The sequence below is a fragment of the Aotus nancymaae genome, unplaced genomic scaffold (genome assembly GCF_030222135.1).
Source record: "Aotus nancymaae isolate 86718 unplaced genomic scaffold, 86718_ANA_hifiasm-v0.15.2.pri h1tg000040l, whole genome shotgun sequence".
In the NCBI taxonomy this organism is placed as follows: Eukaryota; Metazoa; Chordata; class Mammalia; order Primates; family Aotidae; genus Aotus; species Aotus nancymaae.
Window position 1 is genome coordinate 30,925,046 of NW_026988454.1, and position 25,510 is coordinate 30,950,555.

Sequence of the window (25,510 nt, forward strand, 5' to 3'; positions counted from 1 at the left end):
GAAGCTCAGCAAAACCCAAGAAGCATAAATACAAAGAAATTATCTCTTGGCACATCATAGTAAAATTGGTGAAAAACAGAAATACAAGAAAAGGTCATAAATGCAGCCTAAGAAAGAAGATACATCAGGGGAAAGAATGAGTGCTAACTTATCAGAAGGAAGCCAAAAGATAATGGAATAATGTGAAAGTGCTGAAAGAAAAAAAAAAATCAACTAAGAACTCTCTATCCAGTGATAATGTCTTCAAAAAATGAGGGGTGAAGTAAAGACAATTCTAGATAAATAAAAACTGAGATAATTTGTTGCCAGCAGAACTTCTCTACAAGAAATGTTAAAATCTTTAGGCTGAAGGGAAATGAAACCAAATGAATCTGTAGGAAGGAGCATATAGCACTGGAAATAATAAATATATGAATAAATGTGAAAGATACCATGAACAAAGAAATCACAGACAGGGAGCAATGCATGTAACCAATATAGAATATATATTCAGTGTATATAACTACTCAAACTATCATTAAGAAAAAGAGATTTAAAAAATATGTGTAGGATATGAACAGATTATTCACAAAAATGGAATCACAAATGGCCAATAAACATATTTTTGAAACATATAAAAAGATGATTTTTAGCTAAAACTATGATATACCACTTTACACTATTCAGATTAAAAACTATGATATACCACTTTACACTATTCAGATTAACCAGTATTTATAAATCTGAGAATATCAATTGTTAGCCAGGATGTTAGGGAAATGTGAGCCCTAATGCCTGCTGGTTATGGTATAAATTTCTATATGCGCTTAAATTTGGCATTATCGAGGAAAGCTGAGAACTTCCCTACCCTAGGTCCATTAGATTTATATACCTTAGAGCAAATCTTGAATGTTTCTCTACATAAAAGTTGCAACATTAAAAAAAAAAAAAAAACTTTCAAAAAACTTAAGCAAAGTAAGCAAGTGGCAGAAGGATACAGAGTACAGTATCATTTATAGAATGTTTAAAAACAGTCATAGAGATTTAGTATAAGTATAGATGCACGGATGGGCATCATAAACTCCAAATTCAGTATAATGGTTACCAGTGGGGAGGAAGAAGTAGAAAGAGATCCTGGAGTGATTCACATGCAGTTTCAAGTATATTTAAAATATTTTATTTCTTAAGCTTAGTAGGAAGTATATTGGGGTGCTGCATATATTATTCTTTTGTAGTTCATATTCCTACCACATTCCCAAAATAATCCTTGATTTAAAAAAATATTAAAGGAGACCAACTTAGTTTAGGAGTTCTTGTATGGTAGCCATCATTTTTTTTTTTTTAAGTTTTGAAACAGTTTTTAGCTTTTAGAAATCCTAGATCATTTTCACAGTTTAGAGGGACTGTCTTAGTTCTTTTCTGTGCTTCTAAAACAGAATACAAGAGACTGGGTAATTTGCAATGTATATATATATACTTCTCATAGTCCTGGAGGGTGGGAAGTCCAAGATCAAGGGGCCAGCATCTGTCAAGGGCCTTCTTGTTGCATCAGCCCATGGCAGAAGGGCAAAGAGAGAGCGGGCAAATGGGGGCTGCCACCTTGTGGGCAGGGAAAACGGCAGCAGCACAGTGGAAATTCATAAAGCCCTAACTCCCTGGGACAGAACACCTGGGGGGAAGAAAAGGGGGTTTATGAGTTCGGCTGCTGCAGACTTAAACTTACCAAAATCAGAAGACAGCAACTACAAAGTCGACAGGTGGATAAATCCACAAAGATGGGAAGAAACCAGCGCAAAAAGGATGAAAACACCCGAAACCAGAACGCCTCTCCTCCTACAAGGGATCACAACTCCTCACCAGCAAGGGAACAAGACTGGATGGAGAATGAATGTGATGAAGTGACAGAATCAGCTTTCAGAAAGTGGATAATAAGAAACTTCCGTGAGCTAAAAGAACATGTTCTAACCCAATGCAAAGAAACCAAGAACCTTGAAAAAAGACTTGACGAAATGCTAACGAGAATGGACAACTTAGAGAGGAATATGAGTGAATTGATGGAGCTGAAAAACACAACACGAGAACTTCGCGAAGCATGCACAAGTTTCAACAGCCGAATTGACCAAGCAGAAGAAAGGATATCAGAGGTCGAAGATCAACTCAATGAAATAAAATGAGAAGGCAAGATTAGAGAAAACAGGGTAAAAAGGAATGAACAAAGTCAACAAGAAATATGGGACTATGTGAAAAGACCTAATCTACGTTTGATAGGTGTACCCGAATGTGACGAAGAGAATGCATCCAAGCTGGAAAACACTCTTCAGGATATTATCCAGAAAACTTCTCCAACCTAGCAAGGCAGGCCAATATTCAAGTCCAGGAAATACAGAGAACACCACAAAGATATTACTCTAGAAGAGCAACCCCAAGGCACATAATCGTCAGATTCACCAGGGTTGAAATGAAGGAGAAAATACTAAGGGCAGCCAGAGAGAAAGGTCGGGATACCCACAAAGGGAAGCCCATCAGACTCACAGCAGATCTCTCAGCAGAAACCCTACAAGCCAGAAGAGAGTGGGGGCCGATATTCAACATCCTTAAAGAAAAGAACTTTCAACCCAGAATTTCATATCCAGCCAAACTAAGCTTCATAAGTGAAGGAAAAATAAAATCCTTTGTGAACAAGCAAGTACTCAAGAGATTTCATCACCACCAGACCGGCTTTACAAGAGCACCTGAAGGAGGCACTACACATAGAAAAGAACAACCAGTACCAGCCACTCCAAAAACACATGAAATGGTGAAGAGCATCAACACAATGAAGAATCTGCATCAACCAACGGGCAAAACAGCCAGCTAGCATCAAAATGACAGGATCAAATTCACACATAACAATATTAACCCTAAACGTAAATGGACTAAATGCCCCAATCAAAAGACATAGAGTGGCAAATTGGATAAAAAGCCAAAACCCATCAGTGTGCTGTGTCCAGGAAACCCATCTCACATTCAAGGATACACAAAGGCTCAAAATAAAGGGATGGAGGAAGATTTACCAAGCAAATGGAGAGCAAAAAAAAGCAGGAGTTGCAATTCTCATCTCTGATAAAATAGACTTTAAAGCAACACGTTCCTTATTATTATTTATTTTGTTTTGTTTGAGACAGAGTCTCGTTCTTATTGCCCAGGCTGGAGTGCAATGGCGCCATATCAGCTCACCACAACCTCCACCTCCCAGTTTAAGCAATTCTCCTGCCTCAGCCTCCCAAGTAGCTGGGATTACAGGCATGCACCACCACACCTGGCTAATTTTGTATTTTTAGTAGAGACCAGGTTTCTCCACATTGGTCAGGCTGGTCTCAAACTCCCAACCTCAGGTGATCTGCCAGCCTTGGCCTCTCAAAGTGCTGGGATTACAGGCATGAGCAACCGTGCCCACCCTTTTTTTATTCTTTTTTTTTTGAGACAGAGTCTCACTCTGTTGCCCAGGGTAGAGTGCAGTGGTGTGATTTTGGTTCACTGAAACCTCTGCCTCCCAGGTTCAAAGGATGCTTCTGCCTTAGCCTCCCGAGTAGCTGGGACTATAGGCGTGTGTCACCACACTTGGCTAATTTTTTTGTATTTTTAGTAGAGAAGAGGTTTCAGTATGTTAGCCAGGATGGTCTCAATCTCCTAACCTCATGATCCACCCGCCTGAGCCTCCCAAAGTGCTGGGATTACAGGTGTGAGCCACCACACCCGGTGGGGCACATTCTTTTATAAGAAGCCCAGTCTCTCTATATGGAACCAACTTCTGATATAACAGCATTAATCCTTTCATAGGGATGAGCCCTCATGGCCTTTCATTGGGCTCTACCTCCTAAAACTGTTGCATTGAAAATTAAGCTTCCAACACATGCTTTTGGGGAGAAACGTTCAAACCATAGCAAGAACTGAAAAGTAGGATAATGGCAAGCGGGGAAAACACTTAGGGACAGTCATTTTCTAGATCCTTTAGGGAAGCTTTCGTTTGGACTTTTAAATTTGTACTATAAATTTTTATTATACTGCTAAGAATTTCACAGTTTATTTTAGTCAAATTTATTTTTTAAACTTTTATTTTTTAAAAACAGCATCTCGCTCTGTTGTCTAGGCTGGAATACAGTGGCACAGCCATAGCTTACTGCAGTCTCGAACTCCTGGGCTCAAGCAGTCTTCCTGCCTGCCGAGTAGCTGGGACTACAGGTGCACGCTACAACACCTGGCTAATTTTTTAATTTTTTGCAGAGACATGGTCTTGCTATGTTGGCCGGGTTGGTCTTGATGAACTCCTGGCCTCAAGTGATCCTCCTGCCTCAGCCTCCCAGAATGGTGGGATTATAGGTATAAGCCACTGTACCTGGCCTTAACCAAGTTTTTTTTTCTGCTCTTACAAAAGAGGAATGTAATTCTGCAGCCCTTTTATTACTCTGATGTTTACACTTTAGGAAAATTCTTAATTGTAGGAGAATTCAAATCGGATATTTGAGAAGCATTATGCCTGGTATAAATGCTTTGATATGGTACTGGCAATGAAATGCATAGATAATCCAAAGAGGCCTGGTTTTCTAGGTCAATGGATTGAAATAGAAAACGTCTCCTATGAAGTTAGAGTGCATTGTGTACAAGGACAAGATAGAAGTGTTTTTCCATTTGAAAACAAAATAACTTAGAAGACGGAGAGCTTTCAAGTTCTCATAAAAGTTCAGTTAAGGAGCAGAGTGTTTTCTGGTTTTGTTTTTGTTTCAAAATTCTGGCTCTTTTTTTTTTTTTTTTTTTTTTAATAATTCCCACTTAGCCTAGGAACATTAACTGCCTCTCAAAAGAGCTTTGTGTTCAAGGTCTTCAGGTCAAACTGAAGATGTCAGGATTTTTGTGATTTCATTTTAAGCTATCTATTTATTTTCTGGTAAGAGCAGGAAATGCCGTTAGAGCTCAGAGACTTCCAATGGGTCAGTCTTCAGGAGTTGATCTTGCACATGTCACTTACCGGTTTATTTACTAATGTAAGAATGCCACTTTTACTGTAGAGGACCTATCCATAACCTGCCATTTTTGTCATTATATCCATTTGTCCTATTTAACAATAAAAGGTATTCCCCACTCCCCAGTCTTAAAATGGACACTTTTTCATGCTCTTGTTTATAAAGCTACTTTGGTATTTCTTAGCGTTTTGCCCAGCTTCCACTGTAGTGCAAACATACACTTATTTGTCTTGGCATTGTCTCCAACCTCTCTTTCTGTTAGAGCTGAGAAGGAAAACTGCCCTGTCAAGGTGCTCACAGGGAAGAGGGCTGCTGAGGTTGTCGGGCATCTGGCCACATGTACCCGGGATTACACCTCTCCTTAGTCATGGGTCCCAAAGGGATGTTTCGACTAACTTTTTTTTTTTTTGAGTCATAATCCCCTGGGTTTTCATTTCTCAAATGCAGGTGCTGGGATAAGGAGTGAGGTGTTAGGGCAGGTAGTCAGTCCTTTGGGCTTCTTTCCAGGAACTGAATCATTTTCTGTTGACTTGAATAAACAGTAAGCTACTGACCAAGGAAAGTTTAAGAGCTCCACCTCAGTGGAAAGAGAACCCCAAGCAGTTGTGATTGCAATGGCTCATCGAACTCTTTCTTGCAATTTTCCTTTTTAATAAGGTTAATAAATGTTCCTGCCCCACAGTAAAGGGAGGAAGTTTTACTCTCCTGGGCATATTATCTGATTCAAGTACTGTACATGGCAGCGTTTGACTGCTACAGAGAGCCTCTACTGTGATCCAGTTTCTGATAGCTTTAGTTGAGGGTTCAGAATGTGAAAACAGAAAATAGGGGAAAAAATTGGTTTAGGTGTTTTTTTTTTAGAACAGGATCTTGCTCTGTCATCCAGGCTCAAGTGCAGTGGTACAGTCTTGGCTCACCGCAGCCTTGAACTCCTGGATTCAAGCAGTCCTCCTGTCTCAGCCTACTGAGTAGATGGGACTACAGGCACTGCCACTACACCCAGGTCATTTTTGAATTTTTTGCAGAGACAAGGTTTCCCCATGTTGCCCAGACTGATCTTGAACTCCTGGGCTCCAGCAATGCACCTGCCTCACCTCCCAAAGTGCTGGGATTACAGATGTGAGCCACCGCACCTAACTGGTTTAGATTTTTCTAATTGTGCTGAATTACAGTATATTGTTGAAATAAATGTTGATTCTTGACTCTTATCTGAGACAGAGAGTGAATGGTTTGAATGAATACATCCTAATTTAAGCATTAAAAAAAATAGTCCTCTAACATTTGATGTTTTGCGCTGTCATTTCCTTAGTTATTTTTATTCATCCCAGCTCTTGAGAATGGCTGAAATAATGCAGTTTTTATTTAAAAGGTTGTAGCTTTTTTTTCTCATAGCTTTTCAATATAAAGATTTAAATAAGTGAAAGGCAGCAGTGGTCCCCATCACATGTGCTAGTTAGAGGACGACTTGAGCTGTAGGAGAAGGAGCAAGATGACAGCAGAGAGGGTGAGAAGCTAGGAAGAGAGCCAGATTTCAAACAGTGAGAATTTGTGACTCAAGAGCTGAGACTTACATCCTAAAAAACAGCCACCAAGTTTCTGAAGTGACATACTTAACCCCTGGAGATGATCCAAGGAAGTGTTATTGACAAATCACCCTGCTTTAGAGGACCATGGACGTTCTCATTGCCAGATGACCTCCACAATTTCTTTTTAAAGCCAATCTAAAAAGAAATAAGCATGAAATGGTTATGCCGAATTCCTATGCAGTATGACTTATTTAGAAAATTTTGTTATATGCAGTATTTGTTCACATAGGTAGAAATATTAATAATAATTGACCCTTAGAGTTCACAGTTTCTGTGCATGTTGCTAATGAGGGAGGCTTACAAGAACCTTGTGAAGTGGGCAAGGCTGACATTTTTATTCCTTTTTTTTTTTTTTTAATTGAGATAGGGTCTCACTCTGTCACCCAGTGCAGATCACAGCTCACTGCAGCCCTGAACTCCTGGGCTCTAGTGATCCTCCCACCTCAGCCTCCCAAGTAGCGAGGACCACAGGCATATGCCACCATGCCTGGCTAATTTTTTATTTTTTGTGGAGACAAGGTCTCGCTATGTAGCCCAGGCTAGTCTTGAATTCCTGGAGCAAAGTGATACTTCTGCCCTAGCTTCCCAAAGTGCTGGGATTACAGATGTGAGCCACCACACCTGGCCACTTCTTCCCATTTTGCAACTGACAAAATTGAAATTCAAAGAAGTCAAGTGAATCTTGTGATGCCCTATGGTTAATAAAATTTCAAATCTAATTTTTTCAGATCTAGTGTTGTTTTTACTGTATCCTAGGCCCTCTTTCCTGGAGTTTCCAGGAATAGACATTTCCAAAAATGTCTCGATTTCAGTTTTGTTGAAGAAGTATGAACTAATGGAAGACTGACTAGGGATTAATGTTGACACAATACTTGGAAACAGTGTGATCTTGAGCAAATTACTTAACCTTTAGAAAATTCTATACTCTTGCTTAAAAGAAATTTAACACTTGTTTAGATGAGTTAGAATGCTCTTGGCATATTGCAAGTAACAGAACACCTTACTCCAATAGGTTTAATCATAAGAAAATATATCTCCTAAAACATGAAGTTCAGAAGTAGGACTGGCTCAAGTGTAGCTTGAACCAGCAGCTGAGAGACATCAGCTCAGGTCCTTTCCCTTGCTGTGATCATGGGCGTCTCTGACCTTGGGCTGCCCTACTCAGAGTTGCAAGGTGGCTGTGGCCATTCCAGGATCCATCCAGATTAGCTACGCCAGTGTCGAGGGGAAACGAGGCAATCTTTTCCTGTATTTTTCTCTTAGGACTGAGAAAATATGCTCATAAAAACCTACTCCCGACTTTCTTTACACCTTCATGCTTCTAGTATTTCATCAGCCCTAAACTACACGAATCACTAGCAAAGAGGATGGGATTATTACAACCGGTTTAGACTAATCTCTTTGGGATGAGTGCTTTGTGGTGAGGATTAAGTGAAACAACATATGTTAAAGTCTTGAAATTTAGTAAGCATTTAGTGTTATATCCTTGGTGTATAATGTATCCTTGGTATATAATTTTGTATTTTTTCCACCTTCCCAATTTTCTATTTCTTTACATATTTGTTATATTTATCCATGTCAAAATAGACATTGACTATATTAAATTTCCTTTGTTCTAAAATACTTCTAAAGGTCCTCTTTTATTTCTTTCTGGATCTAGCTAAACATTTTAGCTAGCGAGGGAAAATGTATAGGGTCTATAATTTTTACACAGGCCCTGTCTGAATTTCACGTATCAGGGATATCGTGGGGCCATGTAGGATAGGCAGTACTCAGCTTGAAATCACATTTGGCTTTGGAGAAAATGATTTTCTCATTCTTAAGGGAAGATATGAAGTCATTTTGAGAACTTTGAAAGGAAATTAGGTGCTTGTACTGTATTAGCATAATCATGTCTTTCTTGTTATAATGCCAAAAAAGATCCATAGCCAGGAAATTAAAAGCATTAAGTCTGTTTTTAGCATTAATATGTTCATTTTTCCATAGTAACTTGGGGAAGAACAGTGAGCCTTGCCTTATCAACTAATTTTCTTTTACGTCAGTGACAGTGCTAGTCAAACAGTAATATGTGCCTAATAAAGATTTAGTTTGTACATTATTAATGGGGTTGGCTCTACTTTGGAAGAGTTATATAACAAACTAATCAACAGACAAATAAAGACCAATGTCAATTTTCCATTTGCCAGATTAGCCTTGTTTCCTTTGTCTTGGCTTCAAGTTATCTTTCTGAATGTTCTCTTCATTCTACCACCCTCCTTCCCCCTCTTTCCCCACCTGCAGAGTCTTATCTCACCGTTGTTACAGTAACATTATTTTTGCTTAGTCCTTTATTGTGTCTATTATATGAGTTCCCAAATTTTGGATGATTTTTATTTTTAGAACAGAAAGCCTGAAGAGTTCTTAGTAACTCAGCATGACACCAGCTCATTGGTGACCAGATGTTCATGGTTCCTAAGGGGTCAGTAGTTCCAGGATGACCTAGGAACTTGGGTGAAACACACAACGTGTCTATAGTAGTTGCTTTGTAAACAAGTGCCCTGGAACATCAGTCTCATGCTTTGACCTTGATTAATACCGCATTCAGCAGATGATGAATTGGATGAAGCTGTATTATGGTATGACCAACTCGAGGTCTAAGAATGAGAATTTTTTTTTTTTTTTTGAGACAAGATCTCACTCTGTTGCCCAGGCTGGAGTGCAGTGGTGTGACCATGGCTCACTGCAGCCTCAACCTCCTGGGTTTAAACTATCCACCTGCCTCACCCTCCAAAGTATCCATGACTACTGATGTGTACCACCACACCCAGCTAAGTTTTCAAATTTTTTCTAGAGATGGGGGGGTCTCACTGTGTTGCCCAGGCTGATCTGGAACTCCTGGGCTCAAGTGATCCTTCTTCCCCAGCCTCCCAGAGTACTGGAATTACAGGCATGAGCCACTGCACATGGCCAGGATGAGGGTATTTACTATGTGTCTGTAGAGGTTTCATAATTGACTAACAAACATGGAGCACCTAAGGAGAGGAACTAAGACTTGCTTTATGTAATTCAGTTATTAGAGGAATGAGTGAGAGAACGACATATTTGCCAGGCATCATACTGAAAGGGAAGGAGAATATAGAAGAATAGGAGTGATCTCACATAGTGAACCAAAGCAATTGTTTGCGAATCTGGCTGCAAACATCAGAATTGCTTAGGGAATTTTTCATCAATGTGCAATTCTTTGTCCCTGGAGATTCTGCTTTAGTGGATCCATCCTACAGTATAGATTAATCATAATTGATTAATGTGACTATTCCCCTTGTATGAAATATTTAGATTTTCCCGATATTTGCTGTCGCTCCCTTCCTCCTAAAACTTTACAGTTCTACATAGCCTTAAAGATTATATCTAAACCCCTAGCTCCACCCCTGCTTCCTCTTCAGAGCTCTTCCAAATGTATCTCTTCCCAAAATGTATCTCTTCCCATCTTTCCAGCCTTCTTAGAATACGAGTTTGCATTTTTTTGAAGAATTGGGGCAGTTATTGCAAGAAGAATATGTGTACATGAGTCATAAACATATAAAAACTATTCACCTTTAAGAGTGATCAAATCAGAGCAAGTTAAAATCCTGAGCTATTCTTTTTTGTTGTAATCAATTAGCAAAGATGGAAAGAGATGAAAATAATTTATTTTGGCATCGGTGCACTGTAAAAGTCACTCTCCTACACTGCTTTTGAGAATGTGAATTGGTAAAGACCTTTCTGGAAAGCAGTTTGGCTTTGTGCATCAAGAGCTTTGAAATAATTCGCGTTCTTTGATCCGGTTCTGTCATTGGGAAACTATCCTAAAGAAATGGTAGATATGGAAACAAAGAGCTGCAGTGGCATTCACGACACTGAATTTTATGCTAACAAAAGATTGGAAGAAATCTAAATATCCAAAAATAGAGAAATTATTAAGCAAAAGATAACATTTCCATAGAATGGAATATCATTCATTCAAACTTTGGTGGCAAAATATATATAACATAAAAGTTACGATTTTAACCATTTTAGGTGTACAGTTCAGTGGCATTAAGTACATTCATGTTGTTATGCAACTAGCATCATCATCCATCCACAGAAAATTTTTTTGTCTTGCGCAAATGAAACTCTGTATCTGTTAAACAACTTCCCATTCTCTCCTTCCCCCCAGCTCTGGGCAACCACCATTCCACTTTCTTTCTATAAATCTGTCTGAATTTGACTACTCTAGATACTCATGTAAATGGTATCATATTTGTTTTGGGGTATGTGTGACTGACTTATTTCGCTAAACATAAGGCCCTCAAATCTTCATTCATGTTGTAGCATGTGTCTGAATTTCCTTCCTTTGTCAGGTTGAATAGTGATTTTGTTGTATATATATATATACACCACATTTTGTTTATCCATTCAGCTCTTGATGGACATTTAAATTGTTTCCAACTTTTTTGGCTATTGTAAATGATGCTTCCTTAAACATTGGCATATAAATATCTCTTTAAGATTCTACTTTCAATTATTTTAAGTGTATACCAGAAGAAAATGTGGTTTTGAAAAATGTTTAATAGTAACATCATGATATTTCATCAGTTGAACCACAGATCATAAAAATAGTGTGATTCTCTTTTTTTGGAAAAAAAAAAAAAGTATGCATGTGGTCAAAGGACTGGAAAAACATAGTTAGAATTTGGGATTCTTTTATTTTGTTCCCGAGTTTTCTATTATAACAAGATAGTACACAAATAAGTAGTTTGAATTGGAGGGTTGTACGCCCATCAGCAGATCACAGCTACAGGGTGAGTCAGCATTAGTGTCTTCACATGCTGTACTGCTTTGTTTCTGAGTTATTTTATGAGCGATAATTTCAGAAATATCCCTAGAGATAGAAAACAACATGAAATTCTAATTTAATTACCTTTGTGTCTCATAGAAAGAATCACAACTGTTACATCACAGACAAGGAAAAATAGCAAGAACTTGACTTGAGCTCAGTGACTTCTTTGTTGGAAAGTAGATATTCCAGCTAGAAATAATCAATTCAAGAATATTTCTTTTATTTTTGATTTTTGTTGAACGTCTCAGTACAGATGCCAAAAGTAAAAAGTCTTTCTTTTTTTTCTTTTGCAACAGAGTCTCGCTCTGTTGCCAGGCTGGAGTGCAGTGGGGGCGATCTCGGCTCACTGCAACCTCTGCCTCCTGGGTTCAAGCAATTCTTCTGCCTCAGCCTCCTGAGCAACTGGGACTGCAGGTGTGCACCACCATGCCCAACTACTTTTTGTATTTTTAGTAGAGACAGGGTTTCACCATGTTGGCCAGGATGGTCTCAATCTCTTGACCTTGTGATCCACTCACCTCTGCCTCCCAAAGTGCTGGGATTACAGGTGTGAGCCACTGTGCCCAGCCAAAGTCTTTCTTGTGAAGACTTCATTACTCACTCTATAATCAAGGACTTAACTGCTTTTAAGTTAGTTTGCAATCAGGTAACAAATACAGTACTAATGATAAGACAATCCTTGAACAAAAATCTTTTGCTTTGAAAGCCTGAAAGAGAAGTTTGCATCTTCTAAAGGAAATAATTAATTAATGAAATCAAATTATTTGCTCCTTTTTGGCTGGGTATGGTGGCTCATGCCTGTAATTCCAGCACTTTGGGAGGCCGAGGTGTATGGATCATCAGAGGTCAGGAGTTCAAGACCAGCCTGGCCAATGTGGTGAAACCCCATCTCTACTAAAAATACAAAAATTAGTTGGGCGTGGTGGCATACGTCTGTAGTCCCAGCTACTCGGGAGGTTGAAGCAGGAGAATCGCTTGAACCTGGGAGGCAGCGGTTGCAGTGAGCCAAGATTACGCCATTGCACTCTAGCCTGGGTGACAGAGTAAGACTCCATCTAAAGAAAAAAAAATTATTTGCCCTCTTTCAACAAATGTTTAGTGCTAAAATAAATTAAAAAAAAAAAAAAACAGGAGTGGAAGTAACTTCATATGGTTACTCAAATATAGTCACTAAATTTCTTTTAAGATGTAAATGTCCAGTTTCCTAAAATTTATTTCCTTCTTGAAGTCTTATCTAATTTAGCTTTATGATTTTATTTCTCTATCTTTATCGATAGTTTTGCACTATTAATCATTGTTTATAGATTTCTTTATGTATAGACATATATTGTTCATATTGATGTATTCTCTTGGTAAACTGTGACATTCTCAACAATATAAACCTCTTCTTTGGTGCATTGTTATGGGTGCATTTCAATAGTATTCTCATGTAAGTCTTTTTGAAATATTAGTCTTTTGTGTTATGAGACTGATCAAATATATTTTGTGAAAAACATCATTTTTTTCTTAGAATATATCAATATCCGTTTCTGTTGTATATAGAATACAAGCTTTATCCTTAATATAAAAGCAGTTCTCTTATTTATTTCTCATTTTTATTTTTCCTGTTTCATTCAACTCCCTTTTACTAAAAACAAAAACAAAAAAAATGAGAAAATAATGAGAAATAACTACAAAAATCGTTAGTACAAACCAAAGGGTAGACAGAGCAATACAAAGAAAAGGGCTTAAGCTTGGAATCCAGCAGAACTGGGTAAGGTTCCTGCTTGACTACTTCCACACTGCATAACTTAATATTCCTGTGCTTTAATTTCCTTATTGGTAAGGAATTCCTCCTAAAGAGTTGTCAGAATTAGAAGTATTATGCCTGAAATTTCTCATTCAATGCCTTGTACCTAGTAGGTCCTCAGTAATCAGAGGCAGCTACTATTGATTCTTTTACCCTTTGATGTTGATCACAGCTTTCTTTGACAGAGATTATAATCTATGCTATATTGTATTGTTATTATTGTTAGAAATGCACTGTCCTCATTTGTAGGAAGATTAAATATTCCCACCCGTGACACCAGACTTGATTGATGAGCATTCTCAGCAGAAGCTTTGAGAGCAGTTTTGTGTTTGTACCACATGTACTTTCATGTACTTTTTCCTTGGCCATTCCCCCGAGAAGGCTGCTCCTTCAGGCTGGATCCCAGATGGAAGACAATGTGGAGCAGATCTGAACCACGATGCAGAGTTCAGGACACAGACATGTGGCATGATAAGGAGTCGGAAGCCACTGGGATTTGCAAGTTGTTTGATACTGTGGCACTCTTACCCTAAATGTCTGAGACAGCATCTTCAGTTAAAATGCATATCATCATTATGTTAACATCTACGTTTGTAAAATGAAGTTTGAGTCTTAGAAAACCAACAGAATGATAATATGTATATGAAAATTAACACAAAGAAACTAGAGAATGTAAATATGGCAGTAATAAGGATCGATATGCTTGCTATGACTAAGCTTCAAGCTGGTATGCTATTTAGTAATAGAATAAAAGAAACAATCATATACCAATTCCTCAGAGGAAGCTAAACTCTCCCTAGCTAAACTCTCCCTAGAAATTTAAGGGAATTTCTCATGACAGACCCAGTGTAAATAAAATCTACATGAACAACAATCAATCAATAAAAGCTATATAAATAACATTATCAATATTTTTATTGAAGTCATGTACTCCAATAACATTAAGATGCAACACAGTGAATAATGGAACACAGTGAAAGTGATTCACAATTTACTTGTTTGAGGGTGGTCCAGGGATGTAGTTTCTAGTAATATAGTTTTATCAAGATTAGAATTTAGACCACGAAAGGAAGTTAAAAGATTATTTGCATGTTGTATGAACTGACGTATTTACCAGTGATCTCAGCCTGGTTCTTGGTAGGAAGTAGATGCATTCTTTCTTCATTTCACGAGTATTTCATAATCACCTGCAGTGTGTCAGGTATTCTGATGATTCAAGTACCAGAGAGTGATTGGTCAGCAAGGCTGATAAGGTTCCTGCTCTTACAGAGCTTATATTCTCTTGGAGCAAATAGACAATAAAAAGAAGAATTTCAGATTATTATAAATTCTGGTAACAGATATGGAGCAATTCAGAGTTTCCATTTTTTTCTTGTGTCATGCTTATATGTGATTTGAAGACTTTTTTTCATTTCATCCATGTTGTTATATTTATCGGCATAAAGTTATTCCAAATATCCTTTACTTTGCTTTTAATGCTCATGTCATCTGTACTGATGCCCCTTTTTTTGTTTATGAGGGCTTAGCAGTAATTTTTATCTCTCTCCCTCTCATAAGAACTCTGCCTAGGAGTTTATCAATTTTATTAATCTTCACAAAGAACCACGTTTTGACACTATTTTCTTTATTGCATGTTTGCTTTTTATTTCATTGATTTCAGCTATTTTCTTTATTATGCCCTCCCTTCCACTTTGAAGATGATACGCTGTTTGTTTACTAGATGGAAGCTTGGAGCATTGATTTTTCAAACTTGCTCCTTTTCCATTATCTACATTTAAAGGTGTAATTTGTTCTGCATCCCAGACATTTTATATATTAGACTTCCACTATCTCATATATAACAACATATATATATTGTTCAGTTTAACTACCTTCTAATTTTCAGTATGAGTTCTTCTTTGACCCTTGGGTTATGAAGTGAGTTGCCCAATTTCCAATTATATCTTTCTTTTTTTTGAGACAGAGTCTTGCTCAGCCACCCAGACTGGAGTGCAATGGTGCATTCTCCACTCACTGCAACCTCCACCTCTCAGGTTCAAGAAAGCCTCCAGCCTCAGCCTCCTGAGTAGCTGGGATTACAGGCACATGCTACCATATCCAGCTAAGCTTTTTGTATTTTTAGTAGGGACAGGGTTTTTCCATGTTGGTCAGGCTGGTCTCAAACTCCTGACCACAGGTGATTTGCCTGCCTCGACCTCCCAAAGTGCTGGGATTACAGGCATGAGCCGTGGCGCCTGGCCATATCTTTCTTCATTGTTCTGTGATTTAATTCTATTGTGGTGAGAGAACACATTTTTCATTATTTCAGTCCTTTGAAATGTGTTGAGAAGTACTTTATGGCCCAGAATATGGTACACAGTTGTTAGGTGTATTGTTCCAGATAAGTCAGTTAGATTAACTTGGCTAATAATATCATTCAAATCTATATCCTCACTGATCATTTTTGCTTTATATGTTTTGAAGCCATGCTCTTAGGTACATTTGGGACTATGACATTTTCCTATTGAATTTATCTCTTTACCATCATGAAATGTCCATTTTTTTCTCTTATAATAATTTTTATCTTAAAGTCAATTTTGTCTGATAATATTTAATGATAACATTTAATATTTGGATGATACATCTTTATGGATCATTTCACTTTCAACATACCTCTGTTCTTACACAGGTTAAGTACCTCTTACATAAAATGCTTGGGACCAGAAGTGTTTTGGTTTTTTTATATTTTTGAATTTGGGAATATTTGCATTATAATTGCTAGTTGAGTGTCCCTAATTTGAAAATTGGATATCGGAAATGCTCCAATGAGCATTTCCTTTGAGCATCACGTTGGCACTCAAAAAGTTTTGGATTTTGGAGCATTTTAGATTTCAGGTTTTTTGATTAGGGTTATCAACTTATATTTACAGTGTGCCTTTTTAAAATGAATATAATTGCATTTTTTCCTGTTGTTCAGTCTAATTTGAAAAATCTCTTTTATTAGGAATGATTAGATCATTTACATTTAATGTGGTAACTGATAGTTGGTGTTATATCAATAATATTGACTATTTGTCTTATTTATTTTCTATTTGTCTTATATGTTTTTTGTTCCTTTAGTCCTCCATTCTTGCTTTATTTTTATTAACACTTTCTCTTACATTAGCACTTTAGTAATTGTTTTCATATTATTCTTTGAGTGTTCCCTAGAGATTACAACCTGTATCCTTGACTTTTATAGTCTGCCTTACATTTTGTATTTTACTGCCTCCTGAACAAGGAAAGAAACTTGGAGCAGTTTAAATAATCAATAGATCTTAAATAATTTTTATATCTAATCACATATAACTCTTTCTGATGCTCTTTCTTTCTGCTGTTCAGTGCTTCCAAATGAAATCAATTTTCTTTAGTCTGAAGCACTTATAGTATTTTTTTGTAGTTCAGATCTGCTGGCAACTAGTTCTCCCAGTTTTGATCTGAAACTATCTTTTTTAGACTTTTTTTTTCTTTTATTAATGTAAAGATGTCACTATGTTGTATTCTGGTTTCCATAGTTTGCATGGCAAAGTCTACTGTCAATTTTATTGCTCCTTTGAAAGTAATGTATCTTTTTTCTCTGGCTGATTTTAAAGGATTTTCCTCTGTGTTTTTGGCTTTTGGTTATGTGTTTTGGCATTTAGACTATAATTATCTTATTTTATCCCACTTGAGTTTTCCTGAGCTTCTTGAATCTGTGGGTTGATGTTTTGATCAGTTTTGAAATTTTTTATCCATTATATCTTCACACACTTCTTGTGCTCCATATTCTCTTTCTTCTCTTTCTGGGGCTATAATAATGCATAGGTTAGACCATTTAACGGTGTCTCCTCTGTTTCTTATGCTCTGTTGTGTGTGTGTGTGTGTGTGTTTCTATCTCTCTACTTCAGTTTAGATACCTTCTATTTGCATACATTTTAGTTCACCAAAACTATTTTTCCACTCTGTTGAATTAACTTGTAAGCCCATACATTGAATTCTGGTTTTTCAAGTATTGTATGTTTTGGTGCTAGATTATGTGATTTCTTGATTCTGATTCTCTTTTGAAGTTGTTTATATATTTTATCCATTTTGCTCGTTCTCTATTTTGTTTACCATATTTGTCATAATTATCTTAAAGTCCTTGTCTACAAACTCCAGTATCCGAATTATCTTTAGGTCAGCTTTTCTTGTCTGTGTTCGCTCCTGTTTATTGGTCAAAACTTCCTTGCTCTTTGCATGTCTTGTATTTCTCTATTGTATTGCAGACATTTTGTATTGAAAAATTATTGAGACTTGGAGATGATTTTATTTTCCCTCACAGAGATTCTCCCTGTCCTCTGTTAGCCAGATAGGGTAAGAAGGTAATTACTTCAACAAATGCAGTTGAGTTGGGTTGGGTCTGGGTTTTAGTTTTCATTGACATTGTCTGTTTCTGTTTTGCCTCTGTTTCTTAGCTGTGACCCTCTTGTGCTTCTAATTGATAGGAAGGCAATAAATATTGTGGGAGATTTCATATCTGTCCTTAGAAGTTTTGCATTTAGCGCTTTATTCTCCAAAATTTGGTAATTTTTTTTTTGGCGGGGGACAGAGTCTTTCTCTGTTCCCCATGCAGGAGGGCAGTGGTGCAATCTTGGCTCACTGCACCCTCCATTCCAGAGTTCAAGTGATTCTCCTGCCTCAGCCTCCCGAGTATCTGGGACTACAGGCACATACCACTATGCCTGGCAAATTTTTGTATTTTTAGTAGAGATAGGATTTCACCATGTTGGCCAGGCTGGTCTTGAACTCCTGACCTCAAGTGATCCGCCTACCTTGGCCTCCCAAAGGGCTGAGATTACAGGTGTGAGCCACCGTGCCCAGCCTAAAATGTGGTAAATTTCTTAAAGGGGAGACCTTTTTCCTATAGTTGTTGTAAACTCCTTTCCCTAGTGGGACTTTTCTCCTAAATACTCAGGAAATTTTACTCTGTCATCCCAGCTCTACTCCACCCCACAACCTCCTATACAACTCAACATTCAGTGAATGTCCTGTGAAGAAAACAGCCACACATGCCAGGTGTGGTGGCTCACGCCTGTAATTCAAGCACTTTGGAGGCCAAGGCGGGCGGATCACCTGAGGTCAGGAGTTCAAGACCAGCCAGACCAACATGGTGAAACCCCCGTCTTAAAAAAAAAAAAAGAAAGAAAACGGCCACACATTTGGGGCTCCTTCAGGTTTTTTTTTTTTTTTTTTGAGACGGAGTTTCGCTCTTGATACCCAGGCTGGAGCGCAATGGCGCGATCTCGGCTCACCGCAATCTCCGCCTCCTGGGTTCAGGCAATTCTCCTGCCTCAGCCTCCTGAGTAGCTGGGATTACAGGCACGCGCCACCGTGCCCAGCTAATTTTTTGTATTAGTAGAGACGGGGTTTCACCATGTTGACCAGGATGGTCTCGATCTCTTGACCTCGTGATCCACCCGCCTCGGCCTCCCAAAGTGCTGGGATTACAGGCTTGAGCCACCGCGCCCGGCCTCCTTCAGGTTTTATGCTCTCATGCCAATCCTTGCATTTATCAAGAAATCCACTAGTCTATCTTTTTCCTGGTAAAGTTTAAAATAGGCAGAGTTTCTCTGCCCATGCCAAGCCCAAGCCTAATCTTAGGGTCAGAATCAGCAAATGCTCCCATGAAAGACAACAGCAATTCAGCTTATCTTGGAAGGTCACTTCCCTCTTTGGAGTTTATTTCAGTGATTTTTTTGTTGCTTCCATAGAGCTCCAGTGTCTGTGGACACAGAGCAAAAATGTGTTTTTGATAATATTCTTATTTCCCCCTAGTTACTGAAGCAGGAGTGATGTAGACAACTACATCTTACTTGGAAACACAAGTTTTCCCCCCTCACGTTTAATATTCATCCACAATATAAATGGCTATGTAGCTTCCCAACATTTGTAATATATTTATTCCATATTATACTTTATAGTATTATTGGAAATTTAGAGTAATTTTTCGTCTGATAACAAATGCCCTTGCAATGAAACTTCTGATTACACATTTAATGTTTTTGTTGGTATAAATTTGTAAATATATAATTGTTATGTTAAGAGGTATACATAGTTTTTTAAAAATTTCTATAGTTTTGATATTGGCAAATTTCTGCCAAGAATACTTACTTCTTTGCTTTGGGGGAATTCCCACTTCCTGTAGTGGTATACTAATGATATCAGGATTTTATTTATTTTGTAATATACCTATGTGCTCTTTTAATCTCCAGAAAACATTAAGACTTTTTCAATACAGTACTCAACTTATTATCATGGTTTGAGGGGAGCTCAAGAAAAATGTGAATTATTTGTTTTATTGGTATTTATATTTTCATTTAAAAATTAGTATTTGTATATTATTGGTATTTATATTTTCATTTAAAATGCAAAAATGTATATTGTTTGTGGTAACAGAAAAACAGATATAAACCCAAATATTCATTTAGGTTGTTTTGGCACGTAGGAAGTATTCAGCCAATATTGATTGATTATTGATTCATTTGGATATGTCTTTATTTTTACATCTTCCTTTTCATATGTTTAGGAGAGACATTTCATGTTCTTTGGTTTCAGGGAAAATGAGTGTATTTAATGAAAAATATTCCGTATCTTCATGTGAATTGGTTAGAAAGGGAAGTGTCTACTTATTTCTTCTAAATCCTTTTCTGTTGGGACACTGTACTTGCCTCTGAACAAAGACAAAGAACTTTGAGAGTCATATTAGTCTAAGACTTGTAAGTTGTGACTTGCCTTGATATAGCTTCGAATATCTGTAGTCTGGGTATATATACTTTTTTCATTTTAGGACGGAAACATATACTTCTAGAGAGATTAAAAAATGCCTTTTAATCACCTACAGTGATACAGTGGCCTTTTTTTTTCATATTCCATAGGTGCATAACCATCAGAGCCAACTAGTTAAGATTAATACTTATTTTTGTTTCTATTCAGAGATGCTTATTCTAAAGAGCCAGATCTTAAAAAAAAAAAAAAAGACATGGTCCTCAGTATTCAGAAAAATATACTTTTTCTTTTCATTTGATGTTTAACTTATTTTAAATTATAGAAAATGTTGAGTATATATAAAGGCCAAGAATATATACATATTGTGCCTGTAATATACACTATTGTGCCTTTCACCATATTTACTATTCCTGTTTTTTATTTACACAGTTATGACTTAGGTGAGAATGCTTCTATCTTAGAATTGTAATGTACTTTTTCCCACATAACCATTTTTTGGTATCGTCAAATGGTCATTCATTAGATATTTAGTTCTTATGTTTTCTTCAGCATGATTTTTTTAAAAATAAAAGTTTCATTTTTCATGCATTGGCCTCAGGCAGTTCCTCTTAGTCACGAGGGCATTTATTTTGTTTTTCTCATTTTACATGCCCTTGAGTGAAATTATATTGGATATTGTTGCCTGTTTAATAATGCATGTAAGGAAACCCTTAAATGTATCCTAGGAAGTATTACCTTGAAAATGAAGTAAATATTCAAGCACTGAAGTCCTTTTAAATATTGAAGTGTTTTCAGAGGTTGATACTCAGTTTTGTGCATATTCAGAAAAGACTTTTTATGACTCTCTGAGCCAATTTCATTAGTATGCAGAGGCACAATCTCTGCTTAATTTCATCTTATAATTGACATTATTTCATTTTATATTGTTCTTATGGAATTGATCATTTTAGTATTTTACCTCCTCAATGCTCTGTATATTTTTAAGAGTTTTTAAAAACTACTTTTAAAAATATGTGCAGGGTTCTCATTTTTAAATGTTTATTGCACACACACACACACACACACACACACCCCCCAAATGGTGGCTTCCAAGTAGACTACTACATTTTACTTTGAAACACTAGTTTTCTTTGGACATTTAACATGCTTCTACAACATAAGTGACTACATAGCTTTCTAACATTTGGAGTATATGTTATTTCATATTACACTTTATAATATTATTGGATATTTAGAGTAATTTTTCATCTTGTAACAAATGCCCTTGTAACTAAAATTTCACATTCACATACTTCTGGTTGAAGAGAGGATTTTTTTAAAAAGACTAGGGTTACTAGGTGGAGGGTGAGCTAAGTGGGGGAATGCAACAGAGCTGTGGACAAAGATAAGCAGTTTCTGAAGCGTTAAATCCTAATAGCACACCAGATTCTGGGGTGAAGGCCAGTGCAATATTTTAACTTGCTCAGGCATTGGAGTTATACAAACAGAAGCTATTACACACCCAAGGTTTCATGATTGAGAAAGTTAACTTGTACATTTGTGTTTTTTTATAGGTTCAAAAAGGCATTTGAATCTGAGCCAACACTACAGTCAGGAATTAATTATGCAGTCCTCCTCCTGGCAGCTGGACACCAGTTTGAATCTTCCTTTGAGCTCCGGAAAGTTGGTAATTACAACTTGATATTTTACATAGAAATCAAGAAACTGGACCCAACTCGGTGAAAAGAACAAGAATCATGAACAGATAGATCTTTTGCTTTCTGTCTCTTCGTACTTCCTGAAGAAAAAAAATTAGCTTATAATATCTCCTTGTTTGATGTTTCATACTGTTGTACAGAATCCTGATATTAGGACATAATTCATAAAAGCCCCCCGGTTAATATTCTAGCTCAAACTCATATGAGGATATGGTTCTGCATTCAGCACCCAACTCCCAATAAGGTTAGTGTTTTGTGAGACATCAGGAATATTTCCTATTTTAGATTGTGCTTTCACAGTGCTTTATTCAAAAACCTCTGCTATTTCCTTTATCTGTGTCTTAAGCATACCTGTCCTTATAATTTCACTGGTACTGGGGGAAGAACCTCCCAAAGCCCCAGGAGCAACCAGGTCAAGCAGATGGCAGTCTTGGTAGGAACCAGGCTCCTCAGACCATCTTTGAATCGTAGCCATTGATAGAATGTGCTTTTGTCCCTTTTATGTGTAGACATTGTTTCATCTGCTGCCTTTTCCTGGGAATTTAAAGAAGTTAGGGCATCTCAGTGAACACAATTCAAGTGCTTTTCTTGGTTTTGGCTTTGATCACATTTTTAAAGATTCTAGACACTGGAATCCTATCTATGGGAATCAGATTTTGCTCTGTTGGGTGTCTAACCACCTCCTTTCAGAGAACCTTTCCAACTATTTTAGGAGTTATTACTACAGACATAGAAATATTCAGCCTTATTTTTCACAGGGAAAAAATAACACATTCATATTAGTGAAGCTATGAATTGTAGAAGAAATTTTTTCTTCAAGATAAAAAAAATGTTTTTCTTTTTTTTAGTGACTAGGTCTCACTCTGTCACCCAGGCAGGAGTGCAGTGGTACGATCATAGCTCACTGCAGCCTCAAATTCCTAAGCTCAAGTGATCTTCCCATCTCAGCCTCCCAAGAAGCTGGTACTATAGGTGTGCACCACCACACCTGGCTAATTAAATTTTTTTAAATAGAGACCCTAGGGCCACACTATATTTCCCAGCCTGGTCTTGAACTCGTGGCTTCAAGCAGTTCTCCTGCCACAGCCTCCCAAAGTACTGGTTTTACAGGCGTGAGCCACCACACCTGGCCCACTTTAACTTGAGATTTTTTTTTTTACTTAAAGAGAAATGAATCCTAGACTTAAAAAAAAAAAACATTATTCTGGAAGAGCTTATATCTATATGTAATGTTCTGGAAAATCTTTGAAGCTAAATAAAGTCAGAATATTTATTTGTTTATTTTTTTAAAGACCCAGACTAAAAGAATGATAAAATATTTATTATTGTAGGATAGCTGTGATATTAAAGGCATAAAAATCTGTTTGAAATAATTCTTTATTTTTCTTCTGAGACGGGATCTCACTCTGCTGCTCAGGGTACAGTGGCACAATCACAGCTCACTGCAGGCTTTTGCCATGTTGGCCAAGCTGGTCTTGAACTCCTGGCCTCAAGTGATCTGCCCATCTCAGCCTCCCAAAGTGTTTGGATTATAGGTGTGAGCCACCACTCCTGGCTAAGTGTACAGCAACTCTTAGGAAATATTCTCACCAAAAATGTTTAGCCTGAACCTTAAGATCTAAAGTTTGCTTAATAGAAATTACAAGGTCTAGAGAAATAAGTTAAATAATCCCAAGAAGTCACATCAGACAGATCAGAATGTGAGAACACTAGAGCAGCGGTCCACAACCTTTTTAGCAATAGGGACTGGTTTCGTAGAAGACAATTTTTCCATGGACTGGGGAAGGGGAGTGGTTCGGGGTTGATTCAAGTGCATTACATTTCTTGTGCACTTTATTTCTATGATTACATTGTAATATATAATGAAATAATTATACAACTCTCCATAATTTAGAATCAGTGGGAGCCCTGAGCTTGTTTTCCTGCAACTAGTCAGTCCCATCTGGGGGTGATGGGAGACAGTGACAGATCATCAGGCTTTAGATTCTCGTAAGGAGCACGTAACCTACATCCCTCACATGCACAGTTCACAGTAGTGTTCACGCTTCTATGAGAATCTAATGCTGTCGCTGATCTGACAGGAGGCAGAGCTCAGGTGGTAATAAGAGCAATGGGGAATGGCTATAAGAACAGATGAAGAAGCTTTTCACTTGCCTGCCTGCCACTCACCTCCTGTGTGTGGCCCCATTCCTAACAGGCCACAGACCAGTACCTGTCCGTGGTCCTGGGATTGGGGACTCCTGCACTATAGGACTCCTTGTCTTTTCAAAAAGTCAGTGTCATAAAAACAAATGTGTAGAGGGATTGGTTAGATTAAAAGAGATTTAGAGGCCAAACGCGGTGGCTCACACCTGTAATCCCAGCACTTTGGGAGGCCCAGGTGGGCAGATCACTTGATGTCAGGAGTTAGAGACCAGCCTGGCTAACATGGTGAAACCCCATTTCTACTAAAAGTACAAAAATTAGCCAGGCATGGTGATTCACACCTGTAATCCCAGCTACCTGGGATACTGAGGCAGGAGAATTGCCTGAACCTGGGAGGTGGAGGTTGCAGTGAACAGAGATCATGCCACTGTACTCCAGCCTGGGCAATACAGCAAGATTCTGTCTAAAAAAAAAATTTTAGAGACATTAAAAACTAAATGCAATTAATGTTTCTTGATTGGCTTCTGGTTTGGGAAAAAAAAACTATAAGAGACCTTTGGTAGTCAATCCAAGAATCTGAATCAGGACTAGATATTAGACAATAGCAGTGAATTGTTTTTGTTAGGTGCAGTAATGGAATAAGATATATAGGAAGATTTTTTTAGGTATATGCTATAATATTTCAGAGTGAAATGTCATGATATCTCCAGTTTAATTTGAAATGGTTCAGCAAAAATATTCAGGTAGGTGAAGCAATAGCAAAAATTTTAACGATTGTTGAAAATATGGTCATTCATTTTAGTATTTATTTTGATGTATGTTTGAGATTCTTCATAATTGAAAATTAAAATGAAAAGCATCTATTCTCCACCACTTATGAGGTGTATGGCTTTAGACACGTTGCTAAACCTCTCTGGGATTTGTTTCCATTAGCACAAAAGGGAGATAATCTCTAACTCATTGTGGTGATGTATGGATTGAGAGAGTTACCATTTTCAGTACACACAGTGCTAGGCATCTGAGAATTCAGTAAAGTCTCCCATTTTCCACTTAAAACAGCCTTGAACATAGTAACAGCTGCAAAGTGATAAAACTATGATAAAAACTAAGCTGTTAAAAAATGTAAGTCAACCAATTTTAATGACAGCATTGTCAGCATTTAAATTGCATAAATAGGCAACTGAATCAAATAGTGAACTGGTTGTTAACACACCAATGACATACTGCTCATTGCTTATAAATTCAATCAACATGTTTTTAAATAGAGAAAAATATTGATCTGGAAGGACTTGGTTAAAATGGTACAATTGAACATCACAAATTGTACTTTATTAATTTGTCCCTATGGATCAAGAACCTAAAAAATATTGTAGTTTGGAACCAAGTCTAACAGTACTCCTGAAATTCTATCCTATGGAAAAAAACCCTAAATACAAAACAAATTTTATGCACTAAGATATCTGCGTATCTGTGTTTGTATGAGAGTGAGAAAGAGAAAGTGGGGGGGAGAGAGAGAGAGAGAGAGGACGGACTTATAAAAAATTAGAGCCATGTTCTTAACTCCATACTTAAAAGATGAATGTCTTCATGTAGAAACAAGTTTGTGCAAAGAGCATAAATGCTGATTCACAAAGGAAATACAAATATGGAAAGATAGCCAATCTCAGTGGTTAAGAAAAGGCAATGTTCCTTTTTTCCCCCTGTCATATTGGTAA

At 37.4% G+C, this 25,510-nt stretch overlaps 1 protein-coding gene across 2 annotated transcripts in view; it reads left to right on the plus strand.

Moving 5' to 3' along the window:
• Positions 1-25,510, plus strand: part of MAP3K5 (mitogen-activated protein kinase kinase kinase 5) — a 234,775-nt gene that overhangs the window by 99,408 nt on the left and 109,857 nt on the right. For both annotated transcript variants that reach the window (XM_021670832.2, XM_021670831.2), the window contains exon 8: positions 21,507-21,619. In XM_021670832.2, coding sequence (XP_021526507.1) covers positions 21,507-21,619 — 113 coding nt within the window. The remainder of the gene's footprint in view (positions 1-21,506; positions 21,620-25,510) is intronic.